At 43.7% G+C, this 17,915-nt stretch overlaps 1 protein-coding gene across 1 annotated transcript; it reads right to left on the reverse strand.

Moving 5' to 3' along the window:
* Positions 1 to 440: 440 nt before the first annotated feature.
* PDIA6 (protein disulfide isomerase family A member 6) lies at positions 441 to 15,914 on the reverse strand. The gene is made up of 13 exons (XM_030489829.1): positions 15,785 to 15,914; positions 12,237 to 12,378; positions 10,961 to 11,018; positions 10,102 to 10,228; positions 9,477 to 9,583; positions 7,944 to 8,077; positions 7,433 to 7,547; positions 6,378 to 6,518; positions 5,127 to 5,211; positions 4,968 to 5,040; positions 3,741 to 3,899; positions 1,666 to 1,762; positions 441 to 932 (listed from the first exon to the last, which is right to left on the reverse strand). The coding sequence occupies exons 1-13, from the start codon at positions 15,816 to 15,818 to the stop codon at positions 864 to 866; spliced, it is 1,341 nt and encodes a 446-aa protein (XP_030345689.1). The 5' UTR covers positions 15,819 to 15,914; the 3' UTR covers positions 441 to 863.
* Between the last annotated feature and the right edge of the window lie 2,001 nt (positions 15,915 to 17,915).

The following is a 17,915-nucleotide window of genomic DNA, read 5'->3' on the forward strand; positions in this document are numbered from 1 at the left end:
CAACATCAGATGGGAAGTGAAGAAGTACTACCACTACCCAATTTGCTGGAGACAGCACCATGGTGTTTGTTAGCACCTTGCCCTAAAATGTTAGATTATGCCCTAAAATGGGGATTAGCTTCACCTCCAATCCTGAGGAAACAGCTCCCTGTGTCTCCCACTGCAGCAGCCACCCTGCTTTCGTTGCGTTAAAGATCTCACCAAGTCTGGCACAAAGAGAAAGCCCCTGAGAAAGAAGAGGAAGACTAAAGAGCATTTAAACTAGGATTGTCCATCTAATCAGGCTTTAGGCCAAACTGTCAAGATCATTCGCAGCAAGGGGTGGTTTAGGACTCGCCTCTGCCCCAGTCTCTATAGCCTACAGCTCATTTCTCAAGAGTCATCCAAAATGGGATAGCTTTTATCATGTGCACCTCTGTTACTCTACACAAGACTAACACTGTATGTCAAAAATATTTTGTTTTATTCTTCAATTGAAACAGAAGCTGACCAGGTTCCACCTCCATGAAGAAAAATATCACGTTTAAAATTGGTTACACTAACAGCCTCCAGCAACACTCAAACAGCACACTATCAACAAAACAAACCCCAAGATGTTCCAAAGAAATATCCATGTTGTCCTCAAAATATTTGTTACACAGAATACAATCAAGTTTACTGGTTATGACAATTCACAGAATTTCTGCAATGTTTTCTTGAGATGCGTACAGTTCACTGCTGCAGTGCATCGCACAGCACAGTGCTAGTTCTCCATAGCATGTGCTAGTTCTCCATAAAAAGGCCACTGGAATATCCATCTGATTGTGAACCAGGTTGCAAACTGCTGCACAAGCTCTCCCAAGAAAAGAAGTTTCCTGAAGATCTCACAGCTCATCTTTATCCCAGTCATCCAGATCCACATCACTGAGATCAATATCATCTTCAACTGGAAGCTGTGGAAAAGGGAAGGTTTTGAGCATGGGTTTTGAAGCACTTAACAGAGGACATCACTGATTTTTAAAGATGCTTACTTCATGCTGAGAGTAAAGCTCCCTCCCGTCACCTCTGTCATAAAAACTCAAAGTGTATTAAGCACAGGACAAGTGATCAGAGTTTAGACTAGAAGGTTGTTTTCTAATAATAAAAATACTCCAGATAAAGGCAAATACAGATGAACTAATACTATCATATTCTCTATTTTAATTCCATCTGAAGTAGATTGAAGGATTGTAGTAATTTAGGTTTTTACAGAAATGTTGAACCTTAAGAACCTACTTAATCCCTGTGCTACTCATTACACGGGCTTTCCCTTACAAACTGTCTGACATTAAGACTCTGACAATAAGGTCAGCATATTGCAGAACCAAAGTCTCTGCAACACTCATACCTTGAATGCATACACTAGCACCTCCCTTACTCAGCACAAGTAGTAACACATTTCAGGCTCAAGGGATTCAACTTTCAGATCACATCCCAACAGCTAGGCAGGAGTATCTGTCCACAGTGTCAGGCGATGAATGTGGTGTTTGGTCTAATGGCAGGATTTAGACAATGGGAAACCATTAACACAACTCACCACAATCTTTGAAGAAAAAGAATTTTCACATTGCCAGTTCTTAGTTATTTTATCTATCACTTCTGAGCCTAGCAAGTCATCAGCACTTTTAGAAATGAAGCACCTCTTACCTCACCATCTTTGCCATCCCAAGGTTCAACTGAATGAATTTTAGGGAAAGCTCCACCAGCAACTGGTGCTGTAGAGCCACGACCAACAGATAGTTCCCTGAGAAAAAAATACCAAGTAAAAGTTAAAGAAGTTTCTTCAGTCTCCATCTACCTGGAACAGTGCCTGCTTCAGGTAAAAGGAAGTCAACTTTGAGATCTGATCTCTGGAAGCAAATCTAAATTGTCTGGAAGCAAAAACTTTTCCATCTGAGAAGCGGAAAATTATAGAGCCTTTAAAGCAGCACCGCAAATTTGAAATTGGATTCAAAGAGACAAAAAATGTGAGTTATATTATTTCACATTTCAGCAGTGTAACAACCATGGACACGCACAGCCCCTTTATCAGCGTGTTGTTTAATCACTTAAGGCAACTCCAAGAAGAGCCTTTAATTCTAATGTTGGAAGTCACCTACAACTGTTACTTGAAATCTTTTATAATCATCTTTTTAGTGATGTTTTTAATCAGAGACTAAGCCTCCACAGGTTACAGTGGGTAGGAGGTAACCAGCTTCAAGACACTCCACCTTGCACTTGCTAATTAGGCTTCCTCAAAAAGCCTAAACATTAAAATCCCAAAAAGCTAATCCCTTTGCACTCTTTCAGAGGCAAGTAAGACTGAATAAGCATTCCTCCCTAGGTGGGGCCTACAATTTTTATGCTCCTCTCAGTGCCAACTTCTTTACTTTTGGTCAGTACTGTTGAGACTGCCTATTAGATTACAAAAGCTGCACGCAGGAAGCTGAGTTAACAGCCAGCTACCCCCCCACTGTGATTGCACTGCTTTCTGTAGGCAGCACAGCTGAGCTGAAGTGTCAAGTGAGAGATTATTCTAGCAAGAACTGCTCTGCAGTAAGACAATACCAAAACAATTACCTAATGCAATACAAGCTGTTAAGTTGGCTGTTGTGTCCTGGAAGCACCATCCACCCTTATCAGGAGAGGCTTCACTAAGATGGATTTTACAGCCTAAGAGAATTTGCCATGTCTGAGAAAGGCAGATGCTTCTCACATGCATTAGCACCAACTGCTTGGTATTACTCTCCTTGCACCTGAATCCTAATTTTCACTTGATGGTCTGAGAATGGTCCCTTTTTGGCTTTAAGAAGATAGTCTGATCACTTACACAGGTAAGAGAATATAGCACTGTTTCTATTAAGCCAGCAGGAACAGGGTTCAATTAATGTGCAAGGTGAGGAGAGACTGTTGTATTTGCTTTTGTAATTCTGAGTGTTCTCCGCCATTCTCCAAGCAAGGACATAGCAATAACACTGCTAATGTAAGCTCTCAAAGGCTTACACTATATATGTACATACATACCTTATGGCAGCTGGTGTTTTACCCAGAAGCAGAATTCCCACTTCACTTAGACCATGCTTAAGTAATAAGCTTTAAGCTTAGCTGCTCTGTTTAATTGCTGCTGCCACCTTCTGTCCTCCTTTCCATTTCCTCTCCCCATTCAATTCTTTTGAGCACTGGCTCTTGCCCAGCTACACAAGAGGCAGTTTCAGTGAACTTGTGCTGACTTTTTGGATGGATTGCTTCGGGTCCCTCAATTAGTTTATCAGATGCCAGGGGAATGAAGAAGGTGGGAGAGAGAAGACAGGACTAGACTAAACCAGAAAGCTTAACATACAGAACCTCAAAAGCACCTATTTAGATATCCAAACTGGGAACTTCCCAATTACTAATCAGAATCCACCATTTGAATCAGACATTGTTGATTACCAATTCCTGCCAATTTTTTGGATTACCAGAGAACCAGAATTTTTCAAGATCAAAGCTCACTTCTATTTTCAAAATTTGTGCTAAACTACTTAGGTCTAAATGGCCAGCTTCTTAATTCTGTCCACCATAAAACCACAGTGACTGCTTTATTATTTGCAATTCCCACTGAAATAATTCCCTGACTCCTGAATGCACATTGTCTTAATTCTCTTAACTGTGGAAGTCTCACCTGACCCTGGAGAGCCTGATTTTGTTTTAAAGAGTCATGGCCCCAGTTACAGAAAGATTTAAGTCACTTAAAGGTATCATACCTGAGAAACTCATTAATCCCTTGCTCACTGAATGATCCTTTCAGAAGGGCAAATTTCATCTTCCGAGCATTAATAGCTGCCATTGCTGGATACCCAAAGCCTCCAATCCCCAAAGAGCTCTCAAGGTCTGACTGAGCACCCGCTTCTGTCCACAGCCACCTTCAGGAAATGATAACATAGAAAATGAATAATTAGGATGAGCACTACAATCATTTAAGTCATACATACCCCACAACCCTGTAGAGTTCAAGCTGGGCTCTGAACTGCCCTTGACAGTGCCAGCTGTTATTGAAGTCAGCAGGATCCCAGTCTTGAACCATGTAACAGAAGAAAGCCCCTCTCTGACAGCCCTTCTGGGCCAGTCCCATGCTGACAGCCACTGGAAGCTGGACCAGAACAGCAGCAAAACAGTCCAGGGAAAGAACTATGTTACCAATCTGAACAAATTGCTACATTTTAGTATATATTAAAGTAAGGTTTAAAATGGATCACAGATCTAAACATGACAAACTTACAGCCCAAATCCCACTGTAGAAGATTTCTTGCCAAGATCTGCAAGACTAGTAGTTCACTCAGTTCCTTGCTGGTCAGGTTTCAGTTCCTCTGACGCTTAGAACAAGTCCCCTGAGTAACCTCTGGAATCAACCAGCCTCAGCATTTCCCCCAGACTTTCATGCCATTTTGCCCTCTTTTCACAGCTGTCTGTGTCAGAACTCTCACCTCCCAGAGAAGCCCCAGAGATCCTAATCTCTGCTCGAGAGGAGAAGGAGGAGAAAACACAAAGCCTGCTGGCCTGCTCCTTTGAGAGCATGAAACTTGTTAATAAACTGCAATTTACTTTTATTTTTTGAGAATTCAGTCATACTGGCAGACTCACCCATCAGCAAAAGACACTAAAAGAAACTAGATAAATGCTGTCCTAACATACTGTAGCATTTGGGACAAAAGTAAAAAATGCTTAATCTGATCTCATTAATGCTTAGATATCACGTGTACCTGCAGAGATTTGAGAGGATGAAAAGAAACCCAACCAGGAGTATTGAATAAACCAGGAGTTTATTCATCCCCTCCCACAGCACAGAAATACCAAGATACACTATCCTGAACAAGGAACAACTCTTATCTGCAGATAGATTGTGTTGTGGTTTATCATACAAATTAGATCCTGCTACCTCTAAAAAAAATGCTCACATCTTTTCAAAGACAACTAATTTACATGACACTTACCCCCACATTTTCTTTTTGTATTTTTCAGCCATTTTTAACATGACATCCAGGTAAGAATTCCTCCCTGAAGCTCCTGTCAGACATTATTGAAAAAGTTAAACACAACTACATGCTCTAAGTGACAAATTCACACAGAAATCTCTTTGCTTGTATGTCTACCTGTGTCAAGAATATGAGGCAGGACAGAAATGATGCAGAGCTGATGAGCATCACAGGTATTCTTCAGGACATCTTCACTGATTATCTAGAAGAAAGTAGCAGAAAGTCAATGAGATTAAGACTTGGTTATCCAGCTGTGACTGCGCTTCCCTCCAACAGCCTATCAACGCCATCCTACAAGGTGATAAGCATTGGAACCACTTGACGGAAATACCTACAAGCCTCTCCTACTTCACTGGTCCCCCAAGACAAGACTAATTACAAGGAGTTCACAAAGTCCTCTGCCAAGACTTCATCAACACAAAAATAAGCAGTACCAAATAAGGCTTAGAGAGAACAGTAAGATCACAGATACTAAAAAAAATCACTGTCCTTGGAAACAGCACACCCATATCTACACATATGCCTGGAGGTTTCATTCATAGTACTGCTGGTATAAGGAGAGGCAGCAGGGTGCAGCATCTGCTGAGAATTGAGGATATTTAACTGACATTAACAACAGCAATACCAGTTTTGTATGACCTACCTTAAAAAGGAATCAACCCACTTATCTACACCTCCAAACTCTGATTGCGCACCTTTGCCAGTAAAAAAATTTCTAAGCACGCAGCCCCAATATATGTCTATCAATTACATGCATGTACTATTGTACTAACATTATGTACACTATAAACCATGCAGAAAATAGATATTTTAAAAGGGTAACAAAGATGAAACAACCACCATTGTTAAATATCTTTAAGTTTATTTATAGTACAAATGGTTTTTTTTCTTCCTGCACTCCAATAGATTGTCTTGGATACACCCCACTTTGGGGACAACTGATCACCATTTCAAATCCACCAATATCAAGCTGAAACTAGTGGAGTTTTTTGGACAACAAGCAAGCTCTGTTCTTATGCATCTCCTAATGGATGGCTTGCCAATGACAAAACCATGCCTTTTTGTTGTAAGAAAAAAGATGGGGCACAGAACCCAACCTTCTCACTCATTCCTCAAGAGGATTCAGACACCCTGGTACCATCCCATCAGTGCCTTCACTGTATCAATTCTGATAATCTTTCAGTTGACAAATTCAGTGAAAAACAAATAACAGAGCTGAATGATCAGACTTGTCATCCTTGACTTTCTGCTGCAACAGAGTGCGCAGGCAGCACATTTAGGCTGTTTTATTTACAATAACCTAGTCCTGTAAAAACTGCTGCAAAGGATATGATGGAAAAGCAATTTGGGAAAATGATGTAAAGGTACCTCCAGGAGCTCAGGTGGTGGTGCATTATCAGAAAACAGATCCAGAGCACGAGAAACAATGTCAGATCTGGTTCTCCCACCATCATAATCAACAGGGTCTTCTCCTTTCTGGAAGATTTTAATGGTAGGAAATCCACGAATCTGCAAAAGAAATTTAAACCATCTGATCACATAAATCTGAAAATTTATGGTGGAAGTTGTGTGATACTCTGATGAAGAAAAGGGAAGAGATTCAATGCCTATGTGAATCAAGTCTCCCAGCCTGTTATAACTGAACAATTTTGTTTCCTACTTGTGCAACAATTCAAAACCAGGTTAACATACACTGATACACTGTTTCAAGTCTTAGGTCTGATGAATCAATAATGGTTTCATATCAATTCAGATATACGAAGCACCGCAGGTTTAAGTACCATGAGGACTATTTTAAGTCTTTATTTTTATTAGACAGTAGTTCCCCCAGTTTTTCTGTGGGGGGACAGCACTGTGCCTACATGGCAACAAGTGGACCTTAAGCTCCCTCTGCTACACTCCCACTAAAATTTGTTCAGTGTTCCCACCAACTGCCAGCCATGTGCACATGAAAACTAAGCAGCATACTGTGAACATCCTGTACTGTATTAAAAATTAAAGCATATCAGTTCCCTTTGGACTTGCAGCATAGCTGATCGGGGTAGCTAACGTTGTCAGTGATCCCTGCTAACTGGCTCCAAGATGTACAGGTAGATGTGTGAGTTCTGGAGATGCCCAGCCAGCACATAGTCTGAGAGACCTTTCACTTCAGATGATGAACCTATACAAGATTTCATGGATATAAACAGCCTTTTTCATCAGCAACATCCAGATTTATTCATTTCATCTCATCCCATTTATTTATATTGTTACTGACATTCAGGAAAGAATTTTGTGGGAAAATGCTATGTGACACTTAACGTTATTTTTAGCACAAAACATTTAAGTGGTACCAGATTAAGGAACAGTTCACTAAGCATTAAAGGGAAATCTGACTTACCAGAGATGGAAAGGAAATTGTAACCACTGCAAAGCACACTTACCCCATATCTGCCTGTCAGCATCTGATTAACAGTTGCATCTACTGCAGCCAGCTTCACTTTTCCCTTTGTTTGTTCCTTCACCTCAGTGGCAGCAGCTGCCCATTCTGGCTCCAGGCTGAAAAACAAAGAGTATGAGTACTCTAAGCTTACTTAAGGCTAGCAAAAGTACACCACACTCAGGAAAAAAATAAAGCCTCTGCAGAGAATGACAGCTAGGAGGGTTATTCCAAATAAGACTCAACTCCCACATCTAAAGGAAGGAAAAGGTTAATAGAACTTCTGGCTCTTATTTTCACTGGCAACTGGGCATTTTACTACTAAGGAGGGATGCAGCCAGAGCAGCATCAAGGTGCCCTGAGCAGCTGAAGCCCACACATTTTTGTTAAAACACCTTACAGAAACCCCTACTTCTGATATACCAGAGATGCAAGTTCTGTTTTAGGGGATTAAGGGTATCTCATAAAAACAAGCACTAGTGGGAACTCAACTGTTGAAGAAAAAACTCATTTACTTTTTGCAGTGCCCACACCATGGGGCATAAAACTCCACCATCCACACATCATCACTATTTATGACGTTCTTATCGAAGCTGTCATCAGTCAGCTCAATCACGTCCCTCTTATCACCACCTCCGCTCTCTCGACTCTGTAAGAAACAAACAGACCCTCACATAAGAAGTAACCAAAATTGGTTTCCCACAAAAGCCATCTCCCGTGCGTCATGTCATACCAAATGGTCTTTATTTGAATGAGACACAAAACAGGCAGTATAAGTTACACAACTTCTCCATTTTTAGAACTGACAATACACACAGCCTACTCTCACAGCACTTTCAAGAAACAGTAAGCGATCCTTCTCTTAAAATCGGGTCAAACTGACTAACAAGATGTGGGAACACTTCCCCAGTCCTTCATGCTGTGATCTGCCCAAGAACAAAGTGCTCTCCAACCCTCCCCCACCAGTGTGTTCTGATTTCCAGGCAAAACAAACACGTGTGAGAGCAATACACACTACAGGGCACAGACCACCCAAGTCTTCTACCTGGCCAGCCTGAGGACATTGGAGTGTATGTGCTCCATGATTTAGAAACAGCAGTAGGAGCCAGAAGCTTTTCAATTTACCTTCAGGGAGAAATCCAGCAAGCCAACTTCAGAACACGACCAAATTAAAAAAAGCCTCATCCCTTCAGCTTAGACTAGAACTAGGCAAATGATACCTCAACCAGCTGGAGAACAGAGCTAACAAGGACCTCAAAGTTCAAAGGGAGACGCACCTGGAGAAGAATCACCCCATGTTTGGGACTGACTAGCTGGAAAGCAGCTTTTCAGAGGGACCTGGGGGTCCAGGTGGATGAGCTGAATATGACCCAGCACTGCATCCCTGTGGCAAAGGCAGCCAACAGCCCCCCAAACTGCACTGGGTTGCCAGCAGATCTGGGGAGGTGATCCTTTCCTCTGTTCAGCACTGTGCAAGACATCTGAGTGCTGGGTCTAGTTCTGGGCTCCCCAGTATAAGAACTATACACACACCAGAGCAAGTCCAGCCAAGGGTCAAAGCTGGTTAAGGGCTTTGAGCATCTGATGTATGATGAGAGACTGAGAAAGATGGGATTGCTCAGCTGGAAAGAGAGAAGACTTAGCATGGATCCTATCCATGTATATAAATATCTGAGTGGAGGGAAGTAAGAAATGCAGGCTCTTCTCTGCAATACCCAGTGACAGGACAAAAAGGGCGTAAGTTGAAACACAAGAATTTAGTTTAAATGTAAGAGAAAACTCTTCTACTGTGAGGGTGGTCAAACACTGGAATAGGTTGCCCCAAAAGTGCAATCCATGTGGAGTCTCAGTCTTTGGAGATACTCACAACTTGGTGGGGGACAGCCCTGAGCAATCTGCTCAAGCTGGCCCTGCACTGGGCAGGGGGGCTGGACTAAACAAACTTCAGAGGTTCCTTCCAACTTCAACTATTCTGTGAAATGGGTCAGGGACACAGGCTCTCCTGTACAGGACAGTCTCCAGTTGAACACACACATTCCCTCAAATACCTGTTTCCCAGAACTATATCCTCCACTTCTGCCACTAAGACGGTCTTTCACCAGGGACCGAAGAGCACTTAGAGCAGCATCAACAATAGCGTCACTTGTCCTGCCACCTGCAACGCAGCAAAATGAGCGATTGAAGCATCAAAGGCCAGGTTAAGATAGGCCCCCACCTTCATTAACAAACATAATACTCCCTCACTCTACGGATTTTTCAGGAAAAGCTGGACTGGGCTATGAGTGATATAGTACTAGTGGTGGGACATCATTGACAAACACAAACGGCATGATTTGACTTCACTCCAGTTTTTAACTACCACCCTTATCTGATGTGGCAAGATACCAGATTTGGCAAGCTCCCAGTAAACAGGAAGAAAGGAATAATTCTTTAGAACTGCCTAGCAACCTCCACCAGCTGGAGGTGGGACTGTCTGACTGTGTGGGCTTAGCATCTTAGCCCACACTAAGACGTGTACAATTTGATCAAGTCGGTCCCACGCACCTGTGTCACAGTTGCAACAAGCACTAGACAGGAAGCAAACACCACACAAGACAGTACTAACAGCTACCATAATTACTATATCCAGGAAAGTTTTCAGGCATGCAACACATGAAAGAACATCACATTTACCCTGATAATCCTCTGCTTTGTTTTTGTTGGCTCCAAATATCTTGATAGTTGGAAACCCTCTGACTCCATACTGTCCACCCAAGGACTGATGTTTGTCTGCATCTACTGCACCTACTTTCACTACACCCTGTGGAAGTAAAAACAAATACTAAGACAAGACCTCTACAATGATCTAACACATTTTATACTCTGTGTATGCTGTGGGGCGCGAAGAGTGTGTTATTGGGAGGGTATGAAAACAGTCACCCGAAGAGAGGTGTAATCCTCCCCTAGAAACATTAACCTACAGAATACCATATGTCCATTCTTCCTTCATCCTGACAAACCAGATTTTAAATTGTCATTTTTTTCAGTTTGTTGTTGAATAAGGGGAATATATTTTACATAGGCAAGAGTTCAGCAAATCACTACCTGACCAAGTTTTCTGTAATTAAAGAAATATTCACCACTAACAGCTTACAAAGCTATTTTTACATGCTTTTCCTGTACTTCAGAGGCAGGCAACAGAACAGTGAGGATGAAAAGAGGAACATGCTATTTGGGGGGATGGCTAGATTCTAATGCCTTCTGGTGCTGTTAGAAGCAGTCCTGGAAAACAGTAAAGGGAATTCACAGGGAGAGAATTTACTCGCTTCCTTTATAATTCAATGGCTTCTTTTTTAAAAAAAGAAAAACACCCACAAAAATACTATCTTTTTAATTGCCCCTGATCGGCCACTTCCCTGGCTGGACAAGTATGACTAAAGTGATATGGTTTTGGGGACCAAACCCCACCTCTGTGTTCCCAAGCCAGATGGCCAACAGCCAAACTCTCCTCAATCCACTGCCACAAGCACATTTGAAAGGCTAAACAACTTACTTTTAATGCTGTTGCTGCTTTCTTCCACTCTGGGGTTAGTCTTTGACAATGACCACACCTTTTAGGAAACAAAACACAGTAATTGTCATTCAGACCTGACAATTATTTCACAAAGTACAGAATGGTCTTGTTGGATTTGCAATTACCAAACAATCACTCACAGCAAACTTAGGAGACTTCAAATCTACTCACGAAGAGGGGAAGAGGCTACGCCACATCACATCATCACTCAAGACTTTTGAAGAAAAACCTCCACATGTATTATAGAAGTGTATACAAATACACATATGTGCACACATCTCAAAAGCTAGCTGGCTTTCCTAGCACAGAGGCAAACATGAGCACCAAAATCCAGATTTGCACACTAGTCTGCTTGTTGCAAGCTAAAATAGATGTGACAGAGCCTCAAAAAAAAATATGCTAGAGGTAACTTCTTCTCTAACAAGAATTTGTGGCACATTTCTAGAGGTGTCTGGCAGACAAGAGCAACAGCTGACTGGCAACTAGTGTACAGTCACAGTATCACAAATCTGTAGGGAAAGAGGAGCTACCAGTTTACTTATACTTGTTCCACGCTTGATTACTATTGTTCAATAAAGCTTCCTTTTGCCTGTAAAGCTGCAACAACACTAGAGGAGGCACAACAAGCTTCCTCTTGAGCCTCTCAGTTCAGATTCAGTCAGGCTGTTGCAATGAAAGGCCCCTTTCTCCAGAACGTAGAGCTTTGGATGGCAATAGCACAGAGGATTTGTGCAAAGGTGGAATATACATTGTCAGAATTTACATGGAAGAGATGGCATGCTTTGGACATGAGCAGGATGGGAGATAGAAGTGCTAAATTAAGATGCACAAAGCCAATGGTTTTCAATGGAAATTGGAAATTCTAAGTGCGAATTCAGCTCTGTGCTTTCACATCAGCATCAGAAAGACGGAAATGAGAGGCTTTCTCACCTACTGCACTTTGATCAGTTATTTTTAACACTGACTTCAGAAAAAGTAGTAAAGTGGTAATACATTACTTCAGTACTGAAGTAGTAAAATGGCATAAAAGGTTTTATTAGACCCTATTTACCAACTTGAAAGCAATTCCTGCCTTTTTCCCTCATGAGGGTATTTAAAATAGGAACTCCAACTAGAGTTATTTTGCTAGGCATGAGGCCATCAAACTGATAACTGTACTGCCAACAACTGACTGAAACGCTGGACTGATCAGCAGTAGATTCCTATGCTGCTCCTCCCCGATAAGAGCAGGCAAGTATGCAGATGTAATTCTTACCATGGGGCATAGAACTCCACGAGCCACAGGCTTTCACTCTGAATGACCTCCTTGTTGAAGTTAGTTGGTGTTAGCTCTATCACATCATCACTGGCTGAATATAAACTGTTAACCGCAAGGAATAACGTGCAGCTCACTGTGCCTAGAACAAAAAGCAAAGCAATCAGCATTCCTGCAGAACATTTATGATTTTCCTGTTGCCAAATCAGCAGGCAGGGGAAAGGAAGAAAAAAAAAAAAAAAAGATGGGGGGGACAGATTCAAAGGCCAGAAAAAAGAGTAAGTTAAGGCACTGGAGTAAGTTAAAGCAAGATATATGCCCTCCCTCCTCACTTAAATCAGGAATCAAAAGGATCATGCAATATATTTGCTGTGCCTAAAGCTCGCTAGAGTTATGCCACTCCCACTACAGCTCTCCAGGGAACAGTTTGTCAAAACTGCTACCTTAACCCTACCAGACCAGCAGAACTTCCACAGGGATCCCCACGATTAGCTTCAATTTCTTCCAGTTCTTTCTTACAAAACCTCTTAAGCCCACACCTCTTGAGTGCACAGCAGGCACTCAAACACATCTTTCATAGGACCACATAACGCAGGACTGTCTCAACTAGTTTTAGTACAGTTATACTGATTTTAAGACTGTGACTTGATGCACTGTTAGTGTAAGGAGCTCCTTCATTCTTGCTCATCAGGATCTTAGTCTACCATTGATTTATCTCTCTAGCAACAGACTGGAGAACAATAGCTAAATCTCCATGGTTAACAACTCAAGCACTCTTAGACTCCTAAAAAATTGAAAGGTACAAGGAAATTGCTTTCTCTGAAGAAAGACTTCATACTTCTGGATCTTATATCTTAAGACTTGGCACATAAAACCTCATAATCCTTCCTCTACCAAGCCAGAGAGATTGAGACATGACTTGATGAAAGATGATAACCATCTCTGCAACAAAATCCACATAGCAAAAGACTTGCCTTAGTCCACCAAAGACTGGGGCGAGTAAGAGTTCAGACATCTAAATTAGACCTACTCAAGAAAGTAGTTAGCTTTGCTGTGAGTGGTTAGTAATTTGCATAGGAAGCTGCACATTCTCTCTCAAGACTGAATGTGAGAGGAAGCTACAATTCAGTGATGCAGAAGCTCCACAGCACATGGTATGCAGACTGCACAGCATAGAATCATAGAATAGTTAGGGTTGGAAAGAACCTTAAGATCATTTAGTTCCAACCCCCCTGCCATGGGCAGGGACACCTCACACTAAACCATGTGGCCCAAGGCTCTGTTCAACCTGGTCTTGACCACCACCAGGGATGGAGCATTCACAACTTCCTTGGGCAACCCATTCCAGTGCCTCACCACCCTCACAGTAAAGAACTTCTTCCTTATATTGAATCTAAACTTCCTGTTTAAGTTTGAACCCATTACCCCTTGTCCTACCACTACAGTCCCTAAGGAAGAGTCCTTCCCCAGCATCCTTATAGACCCCCTTCAGATACTGGAAGGCAGCTATGAGGTCTCCACGCAGCCTGCTCTTCTCCAGGCTGAACAGCCCCAACTCTCTCAGCCTGTCTTCATATGGGAGGTGCTCCAGCCCTCTTATCACCCTCGTGGCCCTCCTCTGGACTCGCTCCAACAGCTCCATGTCCTTTTTATGTTGAGGACACCAGAACTGTATGCAGTACTCCAAGTGAGGTCTCATGAGAGCAGAGTAGAGGGGCAGGATCACCTCCTTTGACCTGCTGGTCACGCTTCTTTTGATGCAGCCCGGGATACAGTTGGCTTTCTGGGCTGCAAGCGCACACTGCCGGCTCATGTTCAGCTTCTCATCAACCAACAGCCCCAAGTCCTTCTCCATCACCTACACTTTATCAGTCCTGCTCAGGAAAAGCCAGTTTCATTTCAGCTATCCTGCAGGTGAGAGAAGCTGACAAAAATAACATCTTCCAGGTTACTCAACTACAGATCAGGTCTGAACTGCCGTGCTGCAGCCCATTACCCTATCCGTTGCACTAATTACCTCTTCTAACTGCTTCTTTTAGCCCCAGGACCCAACCTTTTTCTTCTGGTGTGATCCTATTTGGTTTACACCACCAGATTTACACATTAGATTAGCTGTCTCCATTCAGTATGCTTACACACAAACAGCACTTCATCGGCACTAATCAACTGACTTCCAAGGCAATCTGTGGCTGTCACAGCATGTTACAGTGACCTACAGTAGCAGCTGCCACTGGGGTAGAGTAAGAAAAGAAGGATGGAAAAGCTACTTGAATGTTACAGTCACTCTCAAGCAAGAAACTTTTCTTTAGGTGGAATGAGACCATTAAATTTAAATCAGCATATTTTAGCATCACCTAAAGAGATCTCTGGCAGAATCCATTCAGAAGCTGAACAGAGTTCCCTCAGCCATTTCTGTCACTTCAAATAGAGAAGTCCTAACTTACCTAAAAACACCTGCTGAAGAGAACCCACAAAAGAAAGCACACAGTGAAGTTCACCTGCTTTTGTTTTGCCACTCATGAACCCGTGGCATAAATTTCCTTTCTACAGTGCAATACTCAAGGTTTAATTAATTTTTAGCAAATTAAAGGATAATTTTCCTACAAGCATCTAAGCCAGGAAAATGCACAGCTGTCCTTGATACTGAGGCAACAAACAAACAAAAGAAAACCCAAAACAGATAATCCAATTTCAAAAGTTGTCTTCTAATGTAAACAGATTAGATAAATAGGAAACTTGTTAAACCAACTAAGGCAGCTCCATGGTGGTATTACTAGTCCTCATCGACAAGCCAAGTAGTAACTGAAGATCTGTGGGGGAAAACAAAAAAGCTTTTGCTATGGGATGACGATTCTGTGAATTTCCTCCTTAAAATACCCGCTCCTTCTGCAGCAGAGAGGCCCGACGAGGACTGCTTCACACGTTTATCGATTTATTTGGCACAGAAGCCCCGGCAGCAGGGGAAGGGGAAGAAAAAGCACAATTCCCCACGGACTCCTCTTTTTGTCTTCACTCATTGCTTTTTTGCTGCCCTTACAGCACCAGCTCCCACGTCAGGGCAGCCAAGCAAGTAAATATCACTGCTCAATGGAAACTAAAGCTTTTCTGTTTTCATTAGAGCGAGAGAAAAGCACCTTTTGTTTGTTATTTTGTTGCCGGGACCTTCAAACCATCTACCTGCGTTTCAGCAGCCCACCGAGCCACTAATAACCCACCCCCCGGGGGGCACAGCGGCCGGGACCGACAATAGCCCAAACGCGACAGCGGGCGCCACCCGCCCCGCTGCCGGCCACCACGGGGAGCGACCCGCACGGCGCAGAGGCCCCGCTCCTCCTCGAGCGGGAAACGGGCGCATGGCGGCTCCGCACTCGTGCCCAACAGCAGCCCAGCCCTCTCCGGTGCTGGGCCCGCGACGGGCCCGCACCCCGCGACGGGCCCCGAGAGGCCTGAACAGGGAGGCCGCGTCCCGCCGCCCCTCCGGCGGCCCCGTCCCGTCCCGTCCCGTCCCGTCCCGTCCCGTCAGCGGCCCCGCCGCGCGCGGCTCCTACCCCACCACAGGCGGCCCGCGGACCGCGCGCCCATGGCTGCCTCCCGCTCCTCAGGCCACTGCGACTGGAGCCTGCCCGCCCCGCCTCACCGCCCACGCGCCGCACGTCCCTCCGCCGTGGCCGCCGCCCATTGGCCTCCCCGGCGCTCGCGCACTGGGTAGCCAATGGGGGTCGGCCGCGTCAGCTGCTGCGGGGCGCGGGTGGGCGGAGCAGGCTCTGAGGGGCGAAGATGAGTGGTGGGGCCGGGAGTGGCAGGGTTGGGTCTGGGTGCCGGGCATGGGCGGGAGCTGCCGTGGGCAGGAGGGTGGCAGAGGTGAGTGCAGCCCTCGGGAAAGCGCGCTCAGCCTCCTTCTGGCGGCTTCCCAGGGTCCTGAGGCGCTGCCCGCCTCCCGGCGCTGGGGGTACCTGGGCCTGGGCTGGAACCCACGCGGGCCTAAAGGGAATAGGTCCTGTTTGGTACTCGAGCTTCCTTTGTGCTGCCTCTAAGCGCAAACAGCAATCTTCAGGACTTGGCAGCCTAAATGGTGCTGCTGTGAAAGCCAAGGCAGGCATCTAGATCTGAAAAATAAACTGTTTGCAAGTCAGAAGCGTGCATGTGAAAGTGGAGATTGGCCTGGCTGTGTCTGCTGCAGGCCAGGGAAATAATTACGGGGGAAGGGGGGGGCTGGTGCGTGCTGATACAAGCGCTGTTAAACCCCGGATAACCTGCTTGCACCCGGCAGAGACTTGGGAAGCTTGGATCCAGCGGCACAATGTATATATGGCTATTTAATATGAAAAATCAGCATCCCAGTTAAAAAGCTTCGGCAACAACTGATCAAAAGGCTGGTTGTTTCCGTCCCCTTCAATGATTGCATTGAGGGTACTAGAGGAGGGTACTAGAGCTTGGGGCTGTGCTGTTGGGTATAGATCCACCCAAAAGCTTTTGAATAGCTAAGATTCAATGGTTAAGTGAGCTGTGAATTTTTTAGTGTAGGTAGTAGCTGGGCTTAATGTACCATTGAAATAATTTTCCAGCAGTGGGATCCACACCCATTGCTTAATGCTTAGAAATAGCACTTTTCAGTACGATTAAGTCCTGCTTTTTAAGAGTATGAAATTGCTAGCAAGGTAGTGAGGACAGGCAGCCATTTTCACTCTCAAGTTGTTTCAGAAATGGAGGAACAGGGGTACATGAATAAAAGGTTTAATCAGAATGGCTACAAAATAACCAACGTCTTCTCATTTCCATCCATAAGGGGAGCTGCTTTGCTGACCATCCTTCCCAAGGGAGTGGGTATTTCTCTTTAAGTTGCTCTCATGTTCCACCAGTATGATGAAAAAAGCAGACATGAGACCTTGGGACACTATTGAGCAGTTAGCATGACATTAACTCTAGGTGAAATCCTCAACACCAAAAATAATAAAAGGATAGTTTTATGGCAAGTAAATTGGCAGAGAAAATTAATAATTGGGGTGTGTGGCTAATAGAAGGAACTACATAGAGGTAGTGTGTTTCATTTTTCATCAGTGTCATGCAACAGCAAGTTGAATGGCTGTGGTTAACATTTCTATAGCACCAAGAAGGATGTGTTAAAGTACTTACTGCTGAGTAAGAAGCTTTTAATACAGATCTTTACTGACTCAGTAAATTCCTACTGAGTTTCTACAGGAAATGATTCTACACCAGGAGCAATTAAATATTTTTATGTGTGTTCTGGAAATAAGCATAAGATAGTACTGATAAAACCTGCACCAAGACAAATACTAGTAGAGTGATAAATAATGATGAAAACAGAACAATACAGAGTATTTGATAAATAAGCTGCCTTCAGACAAAATGCATTAAGGGTTTTAATGAGTTCACATAGGGCTTTACTATCTCAGTGAAGACAGTACTTGAATGGAGTCTCTGAAAGAAGGTTTAGGTGCTACTTCTCCATTGCAGCATGAACTTCTGTGGTGTTACTGGTGAAAAACCCTCACGTGACTCATGGCTACATAAAAAGGGGAATAATGGAAAGATACTTCACCTGCAGAGGTTAATGACACAAGTTATTGAGTCTATATTTAAAAATGTACAGGTAATTGCAGGGACAGGATTAGAAGGGACTTTCAGATTTCCAAGGTCCGCACACTGATACAGCAGGGA

The sequence above is a fragment of the Strigops habroptila genome, chromosome 6, assembly GCF_004027225.2.
Source record: "Strigops habroptila isolate Jane chromosome 6, bStrHab1.2.pri, whole genome shotgun sequence".
NCBI lineage: Eukaryota > Metazoa > Chordata > Aves > Psittaciformes > Psittacidae > Strigops > Strigops habroptila.